At 43.9% G+C, this 21,415-nt stretch overlaps 1 protein-coding gene across 2 annotated transcripts in view; it reads left to right on the top strand.

The window, feature by feature from the left end:
• BANK1 (B cell scaffold protein with ankyrin repeats 1) overlaps positions 1 to 21,415 on the top strand; it is a 418,472-nt gene that overhangs the window by 92,411 nt on the left and 304,646 nt on the right. For both annotated transcript variants that reach the window (XM_083179030.1, XM_083179029.1), the window contains exon 5: positions 20,166 to 20,308. In XM_083179030.1, the coding sequence (XP_083035156.1) occupies positions 20,166 to 20,308 (143 nt within the window). The remainder of the gene's footprint in view (positions 1 to 20,165; positions 20,309 to 21,415) is intronic.

Below are 21,415 nucleotides of genomic sequence, written 5' to 3'. Positions count from 1 at the left end.
ATGTACTAAGCTTGAAAAGTGATAAAGTGGAGTGTGATACACCACCAGCCAATCAGTTCTTATCTGCCATGTTACAGGCTGTGTTTGCAAAATGACAGATAGGAGCTGATTGGCTGGTGGTTTATCACTCTCAATTTTATCACATTTCAAGGCTTAGTACATCTCACCCAAAGGGAGGGGGATTTTCAAACCCTTTAGAAGCTCTATAATTATTTTTGGTAAAAAATAACTAGCCTAAAGTAACACCAAAGTCAATGTTGACGCATTGTTGTAGCAAGCCATTCAGTTGTGTGTAGTGTTAAAGCAGATATAAAGTACCCCGGTCCGTGTCTGTCTGCAGGTCTAAATTGACAAGAAGTAGGCGTTACCTCTCCAAGATGGTGCCCCCATGTCCCCTTCAGCAGGTGACATAGAATATAGAGGGCCCCCATATCGATAATGAGTTGGGGCCATGTTCCCTTAGTACTGAGGCCTGTTATATCATGGGTTTGATACCCTCCATGGCCCTAACTGTGCGGGTACTCCGGTTCCCTCCCACAACCCAAAATATATACTGGTGGGTTAATTGGCTTCCAGCAAAATAACCCTAAAATTATTGTGTGTGCGTGTACATGTGGTAGGCAATATAGATTGTAAGCTCCACTGGGGCAGGGGTTGATGTCAATATTCTCTGTACAGTGCTGTGGAATATGTGTGCGCTACTGTATATAATAACTGGTTAAAATACTGTTTATCAGCAGCCAGCAGTGCTTATGACGCAGTCTCAGGCTTTTTGGTGCAGATTTATGAAACTCAATAAAGTAAAAAAATGACATACAGTACATACATACATTGCCAAGGAAGATTTTGGGGATAAAAAGTAAGCAAAATCCCTAAATACAGCTACATTGTCCATTTTGCTGGATTTCAAGCTGAGTACCTTATATATATTTGGTCAAATTAAAAATCTTAATGCTAACCCTTATGTCTCTCCCTAATCCTTACTCAGGGGGTTATTTACACCTGATTGCTGCTTTGCGAAATTTCAGCAACCTGTGATCAGAGAATTGACACCCAGACAGTGTGAAAACCCGCCCTGTGCAAGTGTGAATAATATGCAAGAATACTACCAATTACCGGCCAGCTGCAAATCTATATGCAACTCACTCAACATCTAATGATTTTCCCAGTCTGTGCAAGTGTGCATAACTGTGTGACAAAGACAGGCTGATTGAGTCCAGAGCTGGCACCACACACCCTCCCTAAAAACATTAGCATTTTACTGACACTCCACAAAAAGGTCCGGTTTCCACCCCCAAATGCCGGCTTCCTGTCAATCAAGTTGCAAAGGGATGGCAATTAGATTCATGCCCACTGCAATCTGAATGCATGCGATTTCGCACAACAGCAAACAGCTCTGAATGACTCCCTTATATCCTAATCGAAGACCTATGTCAAGTCCCTAAACTCTCTTTACTGTATGTCTACCTGATTTCTAATACACTTACAATACCTTCACCAAGTATGGCGAAAATTCAATTAGCCAAAGAACTTACCATCATTTACGATATTGTCTGTACATACTGTAATTGGCGATATGTACTCATTAACAATATCAATATCATCCATATCATTAACGATATCGCCTAATGTGTACCCAGCTTAAGCTAATTCAATTTTCCTATGTTTCAACCTTTCCAGCTTTCTCTACTTTACCCAATAAATGTAAATATGTTTTTTTAGGGACAGGGTACTCTTTACCTAGAACGGCGCCCACGATTTTGATCTTGGGCATCGCAAGGTAAAAAATTGCGTCGGTCGCATCGCATGCGGCCATAAAATCGCATGCGATGCGACCGACGCGGTTACCGCGATTTTACATAGGGAACAATGTTAAATGGCCCAATTGACCCGATTTTACATAGGGAACAATGTTAAATGGCCCACAGACCCCAAATAGCCACCCTGAAGTGTCAAATGGCCCCCCCAATTGTTAACGCCACCCCACGATCAACGTCAACCCGAAGCGTGGCGAGCGGCGGCGGTACGCGTCCTCCGACCTTTTCATACCCCCACTATCCACGTTGGCGTGGAGTTGAGAATAGCAAGTGTGGCGAGGGGACGCGGATACCTTCACAGGTATCCGCGTCCCCTCGCGGGCTTCACAGGTATCCGCGTCCGCTCGGTGGCTCGCTGCGCTCGCCACACTTTCTATTCTCAACTCCACGCCGACGTGGATAGTGGGGGTATGAAAAGGTCGGAGGACGCGTACCGCCGCCCCTCGCGGGCTCGCTGCGCTCGCCACGCTTCGGGTTGACATTGATCGTGGGGTGGCGTTAACAATTGGGGGGGGCCATTTGACACTTCAGGGTGGTTATTTGGGGTCTGTGGGCCATTTAACATTGTGCCCTATGTAAAATCGGGTCAATTGGGCCATTTAACATTGTTCCCTATGTAAAATCACGGTAATCGCGGCGATCGCATCGCATGCGATTTTTTGGCCGCATGCGATGCGACCGACGCAATTTACATTTTAACATTGATTTCTATGTAAAATCGTGGGCATCGCATCGGTCGCATCGCATGCCATTATAATGGCATGCGATGTACATGCGATGCCCGTGATGGGCGCCCTTCTAGGTAAAGAGTACCAGGGACAGTGTTGCAAATAAGACTGTACGCAAATACTGTAGGGATTGGGTTACTGACCATCACCATCCTGATTGCAAGCATTTCATGCAATTTTTTTTACCTATATGATTTTATATTAAAACATTTTCAAATGAAAACTTCCCATCCCACTAGGAGTGCCTTAAAATGCTATCTTGAAGGTAATTACATTAACCTATGTTTACATTCCTTTTCAAGTTAAAACAATTTATCCATATTTGAATATAATTAAATATTTGGTTTGAAATATATTTTCACAATTATAATAAATGTACCTTATATTATGATGTGATACCATTTCTCCCCCATGTGCCAGGCTATGTAAGAACATATGTAAGCACCTTTAACAGCCAGGGATTGTGCATACAAAAATGAATAGGTTTTTTTTCTTCAAAAGTCACGGGTGCTGTTGGGAAAAGATGACAGATACTTGTACAGTTCGGCAAGGGCTCATCACGTGAAAATTTGTTATGAAAAATAATAATTACCGCGTATATCTAAGTCAGTGGTTCTTAACCTGTGGTACTAGTACCCATGGGGGGTACTCTGCAGACCAGCTGGGGGTATTGGAAAATAATATTGTTAATAGCAAAATAGGAAGAAATCTCCCAATGGCGGAAGAAGTCTCCCATTTTAATGGAGACAAACCAGGTTGCGTCGCTTTCGGTTCCACTCACATGAGTGGAGGATGCAGCAGCATTAATTGCAAGTGCTAGCAGGAACCCCAGAGACAGTACACAGCCAGCGGCCAGACACAGAGGGACCCGATTCCTGACCGTACAAATCTCCCCCGTTACTCCTTAATATAAGGATGCACATTAGGATGTCAATACCACTCAGTTCTCAAAAGTACTGTGGATATTTCAAATTGAGAGTCTCAATTTTAGGAGCAATATTTATTTATTAATTTATTAACAGTTTCTTATATAGCGCATACATATTCCGCAGCGCTGTACAGAGTATAGTTGAACATTCACATCAGTCCCTGCCCCAGTGGAGCTTACAATCACTGGGGTAGATTTATTATAGCGGCGCTAAAAGCGAGGCGAAGCAGGAGGGGAGAGCAACAAGATCTACTAAGATCTTGCCGCCGAAGCGGGGGAGCGCTAACTCCCCCCTCCGGCAATGCCTCCTCCAGCTGACAGCGCGTCAGTTAACACTGAAGCGCTGTCTGCTTCTCTCCGGCCTGCTGGACTGCGCATGCGCGGGATCTCGCTACTCACGCGAGATCCCCAGCGCAGCTCAGAGCCAGCAGCAGGGACAGCGCTGTCCCTGCTGTGGGCATAGGGCATCGCCGCCTGCAGCTGTCGAAGACCTACCTAATTTTCATAAATTAGGCAGGAGGCAGGCGCGCACTACGAAATATCGTAGCTGCGCTATGCCTCCTGCCTTACACCACCGCACGTAAGACACCCGCTCAGCGGTTAACATAGATCAGGGGAAGCGGTATCCCCTGCCATAAGGCACAACGATAGCGCATATTCCCCTGATCGTTTGTTCATAAATATACCCCTATATTCCCTAACACATTTACTGTACACGCATACACATTCAATCTATTGTTTATTTAGTTGGGAACCAATTAACCTACCAGTATATTTTTTTGGATTGTGGGAGGAAACCGGAGTACCCGGAGGAAACCCACGCAAACACGGGGAGAATATACAAACTCTGCACAGTGAGAGCCATGGTGGGTATGTAACCTATGACCTCAGTGCTGTGAGGCAGTAATGCTAACCATTACACCATCCGTGCTGCTCACAATACCCACAATGTCACTTGCAAACATTACATTTTCATCTCTATCCTAGCAAATTCAAAAGGGCAAGTATATGGGTCATTAAAAGAAAATAGTTGCAAATATAACTCAGAAATTGTTCATAAATGCTGGCTCATAATATGTAAATGTGGATGTACTGCAGCTAGGGGCCAGGGGAATCCACTCTATCTGCACCCCATCTTTAGCTGCCTCCTTCCTTTTGCACTTAACCTACAATTGTGTTTAACTCCAGGCCAATAAAAAGGCAAACATGTCATTTGGCTGAAATTGTGGTGTAGAGACCTGCGCTTTGTTAATTCTATATACAATGAGTTATGCACAAATTAAATACCCAAAAACTATTTTAAAATCACCTTTGTGCTGCACCATTACTTAAATACAAGCATTTTGTTGTTATTGTGATAAGGCATTGGATTTGTGACCAATAAAAACATCTGATATCATTCACTCTGGAATTGCTTTTGAGCATAACTCATTGTATACAGAATTAACCAAGCGCAGGTCTGTACACCCCTATTTCAGCCATTATTACAGGAGGCCAGCCAGTGGCATAACTACATTTTGGGCGCCCCCCCCGCCGTTAAAGGGAGGGCGCCCAGCCACTCACCCGCCCCTCCGCCCGCCGCCCGCCGCACCAACCTCCGCAGTCTAGATTCAGATCCGATATATAAGTGGGTACCTGGGGGAGCGGCAGGCGAGGACCGCAGGCGGCGCAGATGGAGACCGGGGGCGCGGCGAGAGAATAGGAAGAAATCCTATTCAAAAGACCTGGCGGCCGCTGATTGGCTGAGCTCTCAGCCAATCAGCGGCCGCCCGGTCTTTTGAATAAGATTTCTTTATATTCTCCCGCCGCGCCCCCGGTCTCCATCTGCGCCGCCTGCCGCTCCCCCAGGTAGCCGTCAATGCAGGTGGGGGGGACGCTGCGAGGCGGCTGGGGGACACAGAGGCGGCAATTACTTACAGCTGAGCCGGGCAGGGGGAGCCGGGAGCTGTCACTGTCAGTACGGAAGAAAAAAAAAAAAGCATACAATGAATCGGCAGCCTGTGATTGGCTGAGCGCTCTCTCAGCCAGTCAGCAATTGGCTGAGAGAGCGCTCAGCAGCCAATCACAGGCTGCCCATTCATTGTATGGGCTTTTTTTTTCTTCTTCAGTACAGACAGCTCCCGGCTCCCCCTGCCCAGCTCAGCTGTAAGTAATTGCCGCAGCTGTGTCCCCCGCAGCGTCCGTCCCCCCAGCCGCCTCGCAGCGTCCCCCCACCTGCACAGGTAAAGACTGGGGATGGTGCGGCGGGCGGCGGGGTGTAACGTAACTATAGCACTGCAGCCCCCGGCGCCCGCACATGCATAGCGCCCCCCCGCGGTCGCGGGGGCTGCTGTGCTATAGTTACGCCCCTGAGGCCAGCCCCCTCTTAGAGACCAGCAGCTATAGTAGATACGGTACTTGTGTAGTTTCACGGCGGTAGGGAAATCGCATCACATTGCATGCAACGCAATGCTACTTTTATAGTTTCAAGTTTCCCCTGCCCGCGGATCGCATCGCATGTGATCGGTTCACACGTGCGATCTGATCACATGTGATGCGATGCAATAAAGCACATTTAGCACACCCCCACTATCCATGCCACCCCGAAGCGCATCGAGTGTCGCGAGGGGATGCGGTACGCGTCCTCCCGACTTGTTCATACCCCCACTATCCATAGCGGCGCGGAGTTGATTTTATTAAGTGTGGCGAGGGGATGCGGATTACTTGATGTGTATTAGGCGCCCGCTCGCCACGCTTCGTGCCAATGTGGATAGTGGGGGCATGAACAAGTCGGGAGGATGTGTACCACGTCCCCTCACGGGGCACACTGCACACGCCACACTTCGGGGTGGCGTGGATAGTGGGGGTGTGCTAAATGTGCTTAATCCCATCGCATGCGATCGGATCCGCGGGAAGGGATAACTTGAAACTATAAAAGTACCATCGCATCGCATTGCACTTCATCAGATCGCATGCGATGCGATGCAATTTCCCTGCCACCGTGAAACAAGTACCGTAGCTACTCATCAAGGTGAGCGCTATACTATTCTCTAATGAAACATGTTCTTTGCTCTGGAACAAACAGGACTGGGAACCCATCATTAGTAGAGATGTGCGGCGGCCACTTTTTCGGGTTTTGGTTTTGGATCTGGATCTCCCTTCGTAATTTGGATCTGGATTGGTTTAGGCAAAACCACCCTTGTGGGTTTTGGTTTTGGATCTGGATTTTTATGAAAAAATGCTAAAAATGGCTAAAATAACAGAATTTGTGCCTGTTTTTGCCCCTAAAGTATTATTGTCATCAATAACATTAGTTTCCACTCATTTCTAGTCAATTTTGATCACTTCACAGCTTACAAAATTGTTTTCATTTACTGTAGTTGGGCCAAAAGGGTATACCGAGGTAGCTGGATGACTAAGCTAAGCGACAGCAGTGGGCATCACATACATGTGGACCTTACACTTCCAACTTGGCACATCTTGGAAGCAGAGCGGCACTGCAGGGGCAGACAGGGTGGCAGTTTAATAAACTATCCCAAAAAGAGAAATGCTCCAAAGAGCAAAAAATACAAAGAGGTATCGGCCTTGTCATGACTGGTGGTAGCAGCTTCAGCACTTCTATCAGGTTGCTGATCTCCCACTATTTCTTCCTCCATCATCCTCCAAAAATGTGTTTTTATTTTATTTATTACTTTTATTTATTTTTCTTACTTTACACTGGACACAGCCTGTCACACTGGACACAGCCCCTTGGACACTGGACACTGCCCCTGGACACAGCCCCTGGACACTGCCCCTGGACACAGGACACAGCCCGTCACCCTGGACACAGCCCCTGGACAATGGACACAGCCTCTGGACACCGCCCCGGGACACAGCTCCTGTACACTGGACACAGCCGTCACACTGGACAATGCTCCTGGACACAGCCCCTGGACACTGGACACAGCTTCTGTACACAGCTCCTGTACACTGGACACAACCCCTGTACACTGGACACAACCCCTGTACACAGCCCCTGTACACTGGACACATCCCCTGTACACTGGACACAACCCCTGTACACAGCCCCTGTACACTGGACACAGCCCCTGTACACTGGACACAGCCCCTGTCACACTGGACACAGGCCCTGTCACACTGGACACAACCCCTGTACACAGCCCCTGTACACTGGACACTGCAACTGGACACAGCCCCTGGACACTGGACACAGCTCCTGTACACAGCTCCTGTATACTGGACACAACCCCTGTACACTGGGCACAGCCCCTGTACACAGCCCCTGTACACTGGACACAGCCCCTGTACACTGGACACAGCCCCTGTATACTGGACACAACCCCTGTACACTGGACACAACCCCTGTACACTGGACACAACCCCTGTACACTGGACACAAACCCTGTACACTGGACACAGACCCTGTCACACTGTACACAGGCCCTGTCACACTGGACACAAGCCCTGTCACACTGAACACAGCCCCTGTACAGCCCCTTGTACACTGGCCACTGCAGCCCCTGTACACTGAACTTGTGTACAGCAGCCCCTGCAGACCCTAATCGAGTGAGCAGCAGCAAAATAATATATTATTATTATAGCACAGCACATAGCACAGAGCACAACCACCCTCTTCCCTCTCCTATGCTGGAGTAAAGATGGCGGGGCGCGCGTGCGTCTTATATAGAATCCAGATCCCGCGAGATGATGACGTTTTGCCTCGTTTTCGGTCCGGAATTTAGGAGGGAACTCCCGAGCCGGCTCGGATCCAGACTCGGATCGCAGTATTCGGATCTGTCGGATCCCGGAGATCCGGACCCGCTCATCTCTAATCATTAGTTTTCCTCATTACAGAGTCCAGATAGGAAAATGGCATGTACAAATACCTTTATCTTAGACTTCACTCCATATTTTGAAGCTTGGAGTCAACTCTTTCCAATAATTTGTTGACCTAAGATTGTTTTAGATCATTTTGATCAATAAAAAATCTTAACCCTAACCATTTAATCTCTCCCTGTCTCAAACTCTATTTAATCCTACACTTAACAGTAACTAATCCATACCTAAATCCTAACCTATGCCAATCCCTGCATAAAAAAATCTCTAAACTCTCATCTTGCCTCCCCAATGTCTAATAACATAAACAAACCCTAGAGGAAAAACATATGTTTCATCCTTTCTAGTTCTGTTTGGCTAAGCTGAGACTTCCTGTTTTTGCATTACTGATGATTAATGACTAAAAGCATCCCTGCTTGCAAGTGTTGTCATGAAAACAATAATGAGAAAATATATTTATGTAAAACGCAAGCTAGTATAAATTAAAATGGCAAGATATTCTATATAATATTAAATATTTACAAATTAAGGATTCATTTAAGACAATATTCTCATAATATGTTTCAGTTTATAAACTACTGTATAATGATTACAGGAAGCTACATTAACATACATTTCTAAAAATAAATAACTAAATTCTATTGACCTATCTTTGTAAACATTAGGATATAATGGTTGTACATATATTTTTATGATATACAACAAGCTTACCTAATAATCAGGGGTGGATTGACCATATACCTCACAGGGAATAATCCCTGTGAGAGGCTGGTGCACATTTAAGGTCAGCGGAGTTTTGGACCGTCTCCCTCCTGTCTCCCACACAAGCAACATTTGCATGTTCACAGAGCAGAGCACCAAATTGTAATGAGTTGTTTGTCTGCATGATGGAGGTTTTGGGGTCTGTGTTCAGTCGAAGTGGGGGGATTGAGGTATTATTTGAAATATGGAGGTTTGTGGTTTGTCACAGCAGCTAAAAGGTCTGGGGACCATTAGACTGCCAAGTGTGTTGAAACCAACAGCTTCCACACAGGTATAGTGATGGATTAATCCTGCCTATTCTTTTTGCATTGGTTCCGCATACATTTCATTTAAAGCCACTTCTACAAATGTTTCCATGGCAACTATTAGTTTTCAATCAGCCCCTACTAATAATAGAACATATGGAAAAGACAGTCTATAGGCCAGATGTACTAAGATTGAAAAGTGATAAAATGGAGAGTGATTACGCACCAGCCAATCAGCTCCTATCTGTCATTTTCAAGCACAGCCTGTGACATGTCAGTTAGGAGCTGATTAGCTGGTGGTGTATCACTATCCCTTATTGAATATCTGCAGTACACATATGGGTGATTATTCTGCTTCGGTCGGTGAAACGTACGTACGGTCCGTTTCACCGTACGTTTCCTGCAAGCGGCCGGTGAGCGAAAGTCCACCCACAAAACATCCGCATACGGACGGTCACAAACACCAACAAAGGGGAGTGGTGTACACTTGAGCGTACGCCACTGTGCACGGACGGATCTCCTCTTAGACACCGATAACTGGCGTACAACAGAGCTTACGCCACCGTTTACGGACGTCTCCCACCGACATCTTGCGGCTATCTGAGCTTACGCCACCGTGCACGGACGGGTCTCGCCTGTTTTCAATGGAAAACTCAGCGTGTGTCACCGATCGTGAGAGTGAGCGTCCGTCCGTGCACGGTGGCATACCCTTCACATATATGGACCTGCTAATCTAGCCTTTCAACTATGATTAAGGCAATTAAATCAATTATTCTAATTGTTATTCAATCATTGTTTTCTATTACCTCAATTGTCTACCTTAATGAACACCCTAATAAAAATACATTTTAACCCTCCTTACATGTATATTTATTATACTAAAATAAAAAAATGCTATGTTTGTGTTAGAGTGAAAAAGTTGACACATGTCGACTTCTGTAAATTGAGTGTTCTGCTGTTTAAAGTATATAAAAACACTTACTGACTGTGTGTAAATGGTTATAAACTAACTACCTTGGCATATATAACCAGGTCTTAGAATGAATCTTACCTACAATGAAACCAACCTTTAGATGTAGAGAAGTGTAGAAAGATATGCTTCCAATGTGTTTGAGGGCTGTGTGTGGCTTGCAGGTAGTGAAATAATGGTTGTGACTTAATAGGCTGCAGCATTGCTTATTACATTCAGGTGTATGAGTTTGAGTAGTAATCAGCGTTAATTAGCAGACCCAGGCATCAGCTCTCATACGGTATCTCTAGGGGTAGTCTGGAGGTATCGTTGGCATCCGCCTGTTTTCTGGCCGAAATGCACGGTGCTTTCGCCAATCGAGCGGTTTGTAGCACCGTACATTTTTGGTGCACACCCCCGTGTACACCCATGTTTACGCCCAGTTTTCCTCATTATTTCGGCTGCTCCCCTCAACACGCACCTATGCCGCCCACAATGACCGTACTCTTGCGGACAGGTTTTTTCGCACGGAAAGACCTGTTCGTGAGCGGTGTGAAGTCGGCGCGACTGCGCATTGCGAAAGCTACGCATGCGCAGAACAAAAAAAAACCCCGATCCGCCCGTTTACGGTCCCACCGTAGCAAGCAGAATAACCCCCATGGTCACAGACAGCTAATGATTGTTCTATACTGTATCAAACACTGACACTTGTAACCAAGCTGAATGACATCAAAGAAACTATGATACATGATGTTCTTAGCCTAGTCAAATGACCTAAACCTCAACCTGTCTTATACAGTAGGTATACTACTACTGAGGAATTGTATACCTGTAGGTAACATTTTAAAGGATGCTTGTTGCTAAACACTACTAATCCCAATTTGTGTTTCAGGCAATGACTTTTATAAGAACAAATATGCTATAATGGTTTTGTGTTACCAATTGGATGTTCTTTAACCCCTTCCCGACATTTGACGTATATATACGTCATGGCCGGGATGTACTTCCCGACACATGACGTATATATACGTCATGACTTTAAACTGTCCCCGTGTCTATAGACGCGGTGTCAGTTTAAACATGTCTGCTGTCCCTGACAGCAGACATGTCCCTGCATGCCCAGGGGGGGTGGCGATGCCTCCCCCCCGTCGGCGATCGCTGTGATTGGCTGTTCAATGTGAACAGCCAGTCGCAGCGTTTTCCTGTGTTACCGGCGAATCAGACGCTCGGTAACACAGGTGTCAATCACCGCCGGGTGTGAGGGGGCATGAGGGGGTCACCGGTGATGACCACACCTCACCCCACCTCACCCCACCTGCCCCCAAGGCTGTGATTGGTCCGTCGGACCGACGGACCAATCACAGCCAAGGCGCGTCATTTAAACTAACGGTGACTGCGCTGCAGACGCCATTCCGGTCTGGAATTGCGTGCAGAGCGGTCACCGGCCACTCTGTCGTGATATACATACCTGAACCTTGCCTGATACTTACCTGATCACCGCTGATCACCGCTGGTAGCGTGCTGCCAGCAGCTGGATGCTTCCTGGATCTTGTGACTTCCTGTGTCCTGCTGCTGCAGTGTCATAGAGTCACAGATCGTGACAGATAGTGACAGATAGTGACAGAGAGTGAGAGAGTGATAGAGAGTGATAGAGAGTGATAGAGAGTGCTATATTTTGTGTCTGCTGCACCCCTTTTGTGCTGATCAGTATATCTGTGCTGATCAGCAACTTTTTGGTTTTTTTCTTTTATATATATACCTGTCAGTTGCACCAAAGGTTGTGCTGCCTGTGCAACTGACTGCTGCCCCCCCCTTTTGTGCTGATCAGTTTAAATTAATTAACTGATCAGCAACTTTTTGGGGGTCCAGGTTTTTTTTTTTATATATATACCCTGTCAGGTTGCACCCACAGTTGTCTGCCTGCTGCCCCTCACTGCTAATCAGTGTCGCATCACTGCATCACTGATCTGCAGGTTTTTTTTTTGGGGGGGGGGGGGGATTGCAGTGGGGTTTTGTTTTTACACCCACGTTGCTTTTGTGGGTGCTTTTGTGGGTGTCCTGTGGCCGCTGATTAGTGACGTACATCACTGAACAGCATTTTTGGCACAGGGTTGATATCATTTTTTTTCTGCAGTTTTTTTAAATTGTTTTTTTTTTTTGGAGAGTGCTGTGGTTTATTACACCCACGTTGCTTTTGTGGGTGTCCTGTGGCCGCTGATCAGTGACGTACATCACTGAACAGCATTTTTGGCACAGGGTTGATATAATTTTTTTTCTGCAGTTTTTTTAAATTGTTTTTTTTTTTGGAGAGTGCTGTGGTTTATTACACCCACGTTGCTTTTGTGGGTGTCCTGTGGCCGCTGATCAGTGACGTACATCACTGAACAGCATTTTTGGCACAGGGTTGATATAATTTTTTTTCTGCAGTTTTTTTAAATTGTTTTTTTTTTGGAGAGTGCTGTGGTATTTTTTTTTTTTTATTTTTTTTACACCCACGTTGCTTTTGTGGGTGTCCTGTTGCCTTTGAGCGCTGTTCAGTGACGGACGTTACTGACCAACATCTGTGCTCAATTTTTGGCGCAGGACCTTTTTTTTTTTTTTTAACCCCTTCATTTTTTTTTTTTTAATTGGGATCAAATTCCTGTATAAAGTATTTTTTTTCTGCACTACATACACACTACACACTACATACCCCCCGTGTTGAAATAAAGTTTGTACCCCCCCTACACTATACACGTGTTGAAACATTACACTTACAAAAACACAAAAATAAAAATGGCATCCCAAATGTCATCCCAAATGTCATCCCAGTCATCCAGAAGAATGTATTCAGCGGAGGAGGCATATGCCATGCTTGCCTCTGACTCTGACACAGCCAGTGATGCAAGCGGGGAATTTGAAGGATTCGTCTTAAGCTCCTCTTCCTCCTCTAGTGATGAGGGACCCCCTCAAAGACGCCCCCGTAGAGCAGCTGAGACCCCCCCCAAATGATTGATCCCGTATGGACCCCACCACCAGACAATTTTGAGCCCCAGGTTCCTGAGTTTTTGGCCATCCCAGGAATCCAATTTGATTCAACAGGTCTCAGAGAAATTGACTTTTTCAAATTATTTTTCTCTGATGATTTTATAAATTTAATGGTGGACCAAAGTAATTTATATGCCCAGCAGTTTATTGCTCAAAACCCCACGTCATAATTTGCTAGGTGGACCCCTGTAGATGCAGTAGAGATGATGACGTTTTGGGGTCTGGTGTTACATATGGGCATAGTAAAAAAGCCAGAAATTAGGCAATATTGGAGTACAGATGTTCTGTACAGCACCCCACTTTACCGTATGGCCATGACTCGGACTCGTTTTGAGATAATCCTTAAATTTTTACATTACACCGATAATGCACAGTGCCCACCCAGAGATGATCCCACCTTTGACCGGCTATTCAAAGTCAGGCCGGTCATTGATCATTTCAGTGCCAAATTTGCAGAGATGTACATCCCTGAAAAATTTATTTGTATCGACGAGTCCCTTATACATTTTAAAGGAAGGGTTAAATTCCGCCAGTACCTTCCCAGTAAGAGGGCAAGGTATGGCATAAAAATGTATAAACTGTGTGAAAGCACCTCAGGGTACACCCACAGGTTTAGGGTATATGAAGGGAAGGATTCAAGAATTGAACCGCCAGAATGCCCCCCCTCCCTCGTAGGTGTTAGTGGAAAAATTGTCTGGGATTTACTGCACCCCTTCCTGGATAAAGGTTATCACCTCTATGTGGATAATTTTTACACTAGCATCCCCCTGTTTAAGGCCCTTGGTTCAAGAGGTACAGCAGCTTGCGGTACTGTGCGCAAGAACCAAAGAGGCCTCCCAAATCACTCCTTCCCTTCTGAGTCCTGCCATGCACCCAAATGGTATTTTTTGGTCACATTTGAGGCATTGCCGTACTCAGGAGAAATTGGGGCACAGATTTTGGGGTGCTTTGTCTCCTTCATTCCTTGTGAAAATGAAAAATTTGGAGCCAGAACTGCATTTTTGTGTAAAAAATGTAATTTTTCATTTGCACAGCCCAGTTGTATCAAAATTGGTGAAACCCCTGGGGGTTTGAAATGTACACTATACCCCTAGATGAATTCCCTGAGGGGTGTAGTTTGCAAAATGGGGTCAGTTGTGGGGGGGTTCCACTGTATTGGTGCTTCGGGGGTCTTGCTAATGCGACATAGCACCCACCAACATTCCACCAGAATCTGAGCTGCAAAATCCAAAAATCACTCCTTCCCTTCTGAGTCCTGCCATGCACCCAAATGGTATTTTTTGGTCACATGTGAGGCATTGCCGTACTCGGGAGAAATTGGGGCACAGATTTTGGGGTGCTTTGTCTCCTTCATTCCTTGTGAAAATGACAAATTTGGAGCCAGAACTGCATTTTTGTGTAAAAAATGTAATTTTTCATTTGCACAGCCCAGTTGTATCAAAATTGGTGAAACCCCTGGGGGTTTCAAATGTACACTATACCCCTAGATGAATTCCCTGAGGGGTGTAGTTTGCAAAATGGGGTCACTTGTGGGGGGGTTCCACTGTATTGGTGCTTCGGGGGTCTTGCTAATGCGACATAGCACCCACCAACATTCCACCAGAATCTGAGCTGCAAAATCCAAAAATCACTCCTTCCCTTCTGAGTCCTGCCATGCACCCAAATGGTATTTTTTGGTCACATGTGAGGCATTGCTGTACTCGGGAGAAATTGGGGCACAGATTTTGGGGTGCTTTGTCTCCTTCATTCCTTGTGAAAATGAAAAATTTGGAGCCAGTACTGCATTTTTGTGTAAAAAAATGTAATTTTACATTTTCACTGCCCAGTTGTACCAAAATTGGTGAAACCCCTGGGGGTTTGAAATGTACACTATACCCCTAGATGAATTACCTGAGGGGTGTAGTTTGCAAAATGGGGTCACTTGTGGGGGGGTTCCTAACTTTTAGCATCTTATGGTGCCTAGAAACCTACATGGTGCCTAAAAAATAATCTCATAAAAAGGAGGCTCCAAAATCAAGTAGGTGCTCCTTCTATTATGAAGCCTGTGGTTTGGTCAACGTGCACACTAGGGCCACATATAGGATATTTATGAAAACAAAAGAATTGGAGGAATCAATTTTTAGTCAAATTTCTCTAGTAAAATCTACTGTGTTCCTTAGAAAAATGTATTAAAATTGCAAATCTGCAAAAAAAATAAAATTTTGAAATTTCACCTACACTTTGTTTTAATTCCTGTGAAACACCTAAAGGGTTAACAAACTTCCAAAATGCTGTTTTGAATACTGTGAGGGGTGCAGTTTTTGAAATGGCATCATTTATGGGGGTGTCTCACATACAAGTCCCTCAAAGTCACATCAGAACTGAACTGGTCCCTAAAAAAATCAGTGTTTGAAATTTTCTTGAAAATTTGAGAATTTGCTATTCATATTTTAAGCCTCCTAGTGTCCAAAAAAATTAAAAGGATGTTGAAATAATGATGGAAACATAAAGTAGACATATGGTCTATGTTAGTTATTAACTATTTTGAGTGGTATGATTATTTGTCTCACAAGCAGAAAATTTAACATTTTGAAAATTGCTAAATTTTCCATTTTTTTACGACATTTTGGTATTTTTCACAAAAAAACACAGACTGTATCGACCCAAATTTACCACTAACTTGAAGTACAATGTGTCACGAGAAAACAATCTCAAAATCACTGGGATAAGTAAAAGCAAAAAAAAGTTATCCCCACTTAAGTGATACATGTCAGATTTGAAAAAAAGGGCTCTGTCAGGAAGGCAAAAACATGCTGCGTCAGGAAGGGGTTAAAGGAAAAAAATGTTAATGCTACAGTATATAAAAATCACAAGTTTGCATATGAGATTTTTATTTTTTACTGTTTGACTAAAATCTGAAAATGGCCCATCTGTAATTGATCATAGCTGGTTCCATTACTACAACTGAGCCATGTGCTTCATACCCTACACTTTATCTCCTCCTTCCACATTCATTTCCTATTTCTGAAGTTCTTACAGTTTAGTTTCCCCAGCAGATGAAACGTTATCTTCTAAAAACCAGGTATAAGCAATGTTGTCACTACATAGACCCTGTTAGCATTAACATATATTGGTGTTGGGTAGCTATAACTCTATTACACTATGTCCTGAAAGAGATTATCATTATACAGAAATAGATATCTATAGTATATTAATAAGAAAAAGTAAACATACCAGCTAGTGTGCCAAAATAATATTGTAATACAGACTTGCTTTATTCTATGGATAAAACTAAGTAACATCTCACTAATTAATAGAAATGTGACACTGCTAATGAGATTTGCTCTGAATTTGGATGCAGATGCAAGATGCTTGTCCTTGGCTGCATTTCATAATGCTTTACACAACAGCCCCATATTTGCATTATATTTAAGAACATTAAACTCCGAAGTAAAGTCCATATGTGTGTACACAGGGGGGAATTGGGAACTGAGGGGTACATTTATGAAGCTTGGAGAATTGTGTCTATCCCCATAATGAACTTTGGGGTAGATTTATTAAGCTCGGTGAAGTGATAAACTGTCGTTTTTATCACCGTCCAATCAGCTCCTACCTGTCATTTTTCAAACCAAGCCTGTAACTTCACAGGTAGGAGCTGATTGGCCGGTGTTAAAAAAACAGACAGTTTATCACTTCACCGAGCTTAATAAATCTACCCCTTTATGTGCAACGTGTTATGGCACCAGCCAATCAGTTCCAATATGCAAATTGGCAGTTAGGGGCTGATTGGCTGGAGCATTCTCACCCTGCACATAACGTTCTTTATGGAATAAAAAACACTTCTCCAAGCTTCATACATTTACCCTTGAAAGTGTCCCTGAATTTTTTTTGGAGAGCTGGCCGATCACAGGCACCACCAGGGGTATAGCAAGCACAAGCAGTGTAGCCATGGCATCATCACTAGATCGCAGAGTTACTGTGCCGCAGTGATGGATGAATGGGACAGTGCAGTGTAATGATTAAGGTGGGCTGTCTGCCATGCAGGGGGTGTTGCTACATATCAGCAAATATGGCCTCAGATATACAGCACCCCACTGGGAATCTTCCCTGTGTGCCCTATGGCATTAAAAATTAAATATGGAACATTTGTGTCAACAAAGCTCATTATAACTATTGTTTTTGTAATATTCAAATCCATTAACACAATTGTTTTGATTGTAGATAATTCATACACAATAAGAGACATCATTCTGTATTGATAACGGTCTAAGTATGAAAAACATAGATCGATAACCAGCAATAGGCCCCTATGTCATGGACAATAATACTTTTGTTGCTTTGTATTTATCGAGTATGCCAAACTGAGTGCTTCTTATGTTGTGTCGACATTCAGAATGTTGACACTAGACTGTGAGCCTTGACATAAGGTTGACATTGAAAATGACTACTGCAATGTCAACATGGTCATTATGTCAATAGTGAAAATTTCAACAGTATGGGTGAAATTTAATAGGATGAGAGATTCAGAAAGTGAGAGATTTGGTAAGAAATCTCCATTTTTTTTTATTAAAGCGGCAATCCTTTACACCGCATCTGATTGCAGCTTTAAAAAAACCTGGAGATTTCTTACCAAATCTCTCACTTTCTGAATCTCTCATCCTATTAAATGTCACCCTATATGTCAGGGTTAGGGGTAGGCTTCAGTTATAGTTATGGCTTATATACAATAAATATATTATGCTGACACCCGTTGATGACAAGCACAATGTGGACATGATGACCATGAGAACATTCTGAATATAAGTATTTCAGACCATGTTTGTACGACACTCTTTCTAAAGTATAGTATTAAAACAAATTGATGTTTAAATATTACAGTGATTTGATCCTACAAGGAGCCAGATGTTTCAAGTTTCTAAACATGATAAAATGGAGAGTGATAAAGCACCAGCCAATCAGCTCCTGTCAGTTTTCAACCCCAGCCCGTGACATGGCAGTTGGGAGCTGATTAGTTGGTACTGTATCTCTCTATATTTTATCACTTTTTGAAGCTTGGTCCATCTGTCCCTAAGTATTATACAGATGGAGCCCCTCTTTTCCTTGCCCGGCGCCTGCCAGAACATCCCCTATGGTGAGCGCCGGCGGACAGGGAATCCATTAAACTGGGACGCGCGTGCCTCTCATGTGTACACGCATCCAAGTCTCTCGGCAGCTGGGCAGTGAGTCCCTGCCCGTCTCTAGAAAGTGCTAAATAAATAAGAAGTAGATTCTGATTGGTTGCTATTGGCGACATCCCATCTTCCATAGAACTCCCCTCTTAGTAAATAGACTCCTAGGTATTAAGAAAATGTATTTAGAACAATTAAATAAATGCTAAATAAACATTAAAAGGTCAAAAAAGAAAAATACTTTCCTAGCGCCAATTCACCTACAACACACCTAAGAGAAATAATGATATATTTTATAGTGGACAGACCCTTGAAAGATGATTAAATGAAAGGAGAAATATAATCACATAAATCAGTTAATTCACAGTTTGTTCACCTCTAGGGCCCGAATCAGCTTGAATCGGTAATCTGCAAAAATCACAGATTGCCGTATTTGCAGATGTGCATGCATCAGTGCAGGTGCACTAGCCCTAAATTACGGTCGGGGTGGAGGTGATGGAGCGAAGGGTGTGCTGGGGTTGGCAATGCAGTGTTGCGATCTGGACAACATAGACAAGCATGGGGGGAGGGGGGTTTCCGCTATGACCCAAATGTTTGGAAGCAGCCAATAATGTGTGAGCACTTTGTTGTAACGAAGCGCTCATACAATAGTGATCCATGCCAATATGTGGAGTACTATGAAGCTGGTATGAGACAATATTAAGTGCTGGAGTTATAAGCTTAACTTGATAGGGATAATGGGCCTGATTTATACCTGATCACACGGCTGTGAATTCGTACGTCCAGTGATCAGTTTAGCCTCTGCCCCGCACCAGTGGAAACCTGCCTTGCAAATGAATGGGCTTGCTGTGTGAATGGATGTGTACAGCTGAACATCCTTTCACACATAAGCGAAAATGTAAAATCCCAACAGGCACACCACTGAATGATTTTTACACTGGCCACAACTCATTGCAGCAACCGCGCAGCCTAGGATTCACTCGGTGGCTGTGATGAATACAGGCATATCCGGCCCTGGCACTCCCAGTGTTTTATATTTGGCATGCCCAGCAATATTCTTGCCACTCCCTAAAAAACAAATGGTTCCACCCCCACATGCCCCCTTCCTGTCAATCACCTTGGAAACAGCCAGCAAACAGAAATAGTTGCAGGAGTTAATCACAATAGGGCCTCACGCAGGCATACTGTGAACCTTATGCATGGGCAGTGTATCGATAATCACCCACTGTGTGAATTTGCAGCCTTGTGATCAGGTCTGAATAGGGCCACATAAGTAAATACTGTGAACTAATAAAAAAAAAGAATATTGTAGACTTTTACTGTACCTAGCAGGCCTTTGATCTAATATTTGGACTGTGGTGCATGTGTATACTGGGCAGTGCACTGGTACACAACCATATGACCTTAACATTCCTTGGTTGGAAATTTAATAGGATGAGAGATTTAGAAAGTGAGAGATTTGGTAAGAAATCTCCATATTTTTTTAAAGCGGCAATCATTTACTGTACACTGCAAAACCAGTTTGATTTTGCAGTGTAAATGATTGCCGCTTTTTAAAAAAAAATGGAGATTTCTTACACAATCTCTCACTTTCTGAATCTCTCATCCTATTACATTTCACCCCTGATTCCTAGTTGTATTTTACACTTGAAAAACATTGCCTTTGCTTTTCCATGTATTATAGCATTTATAAATACAGGATCATACTAATTTGTATTTCATTTAATTTTTTTCTTTTCCCAAGATTTTCCTCCTGGCCCAGTCTTGGTGAAAGTTTGCTGTGGGGAAGTCATCACAGCTACAGCAGAGATTGAATACTTCTCAGCAACTGAGGACCTTAAACGTCTCCTTTCAGAAATAGTTGATCCATTAAAGTTTTTTTGCCAGGTAACGCTGCATTACAGATACTGTATATACTTACAATGTAAATGACTAAATTGCGCTCTGTCAGTAATATTAGTTGTGGAACCTGTGTAACTGACATAGGAGCAGATGTATTAAGCCTTCAAAAGAGATAAATGCATGGGTGATAGAGATAAATGTCCAGCCAACCACCTGCTAACTGCCATGTTACAGGCTGTGTTTGAAAAATGTCAATAACGAGCTGATTGGTTGGACGTTTATCTCTCTTTATCACCCTTGCTTTTTAAAGCTTAATACATCTGCCCCATAGTGTGTTGTTCAGAATTGATTGCTATTGTGAGAACTCGCAATATGTTCAATTATCAAATGGATTGCGCATGCGTACGGATCATAGCTCGCATGCGTGAACCAAAATAGCGTGAGAAAAAGCAAAAATATTTAATCGCAATCCCTTCTCAATTTGACGGACAGGAAGTCAGCGTTTGAGGGTGAAAAAACGCAGACATATCGAGATGTTTTTAGGAAGGGTTAGCACCTGCCAAGATCAGCCAGTCTCTGTCACAGAGTGTCACAATTAGCAACTAAGGATGCTACCTGTTTGAGAACTTGGCTTTGCCTGAGCAGAGGCATGGCAGAGAATAACCATGTTTGTGGTCTTCACCAGTGACCCATCCTAGCGGGATTTGGGCTTCTTGTACAGGTTCTGGTCAACTCTGGTAGGTGTTGTAATGCAGATAAGGGTTTTAGCAGATGCAGGTCACAAAGACAGCTGGGTCAGCAACAGTAATAAGAAGGTTGGACACACACAAGATTGAAACAGGTTTTTGTCACAGGAATAGCCAGGTCAGTACCAATATCAGGAAACATAATGCAGACAAGGGTTTTAGCAGGTGCAGGTCATAAGGATAGCCGGGTCGGCAACAATACTAAGTATTCACACAGGAACAATGCTGGAATTTTGTGAGACACTGATATTGTGGAACAGTGCTGAGACACAGGATACTGATATTACTGTGCAGAACTGGATGAGTGTTGGTATGAGCTTAGAACCAACAAGCAGGTAAACAGAAGCTGAATCAGCAAGCTGAGAGAGAATCATACTTACCTACTTCTAAAGTTACACAAATAAAC

Source organism: Crinia signifera, chromosome 1, assembly GCF_055691185.1.
Source record: "Crinia signifera chromosome 1, ASM5569118v1, whole genome shotgun sequence".
Taxonomy (NCBI): domain Eukaryota; kingdom Metazoa; phylum Chordata; class Amphibia; order Anura; family Myobatrachidae; genus Crinia; species Crinia signifera.
Note: the sequence above shows the minus strand (reverse complement) of the source record. Positions and strands in the feature narration are given on the sequence as shown.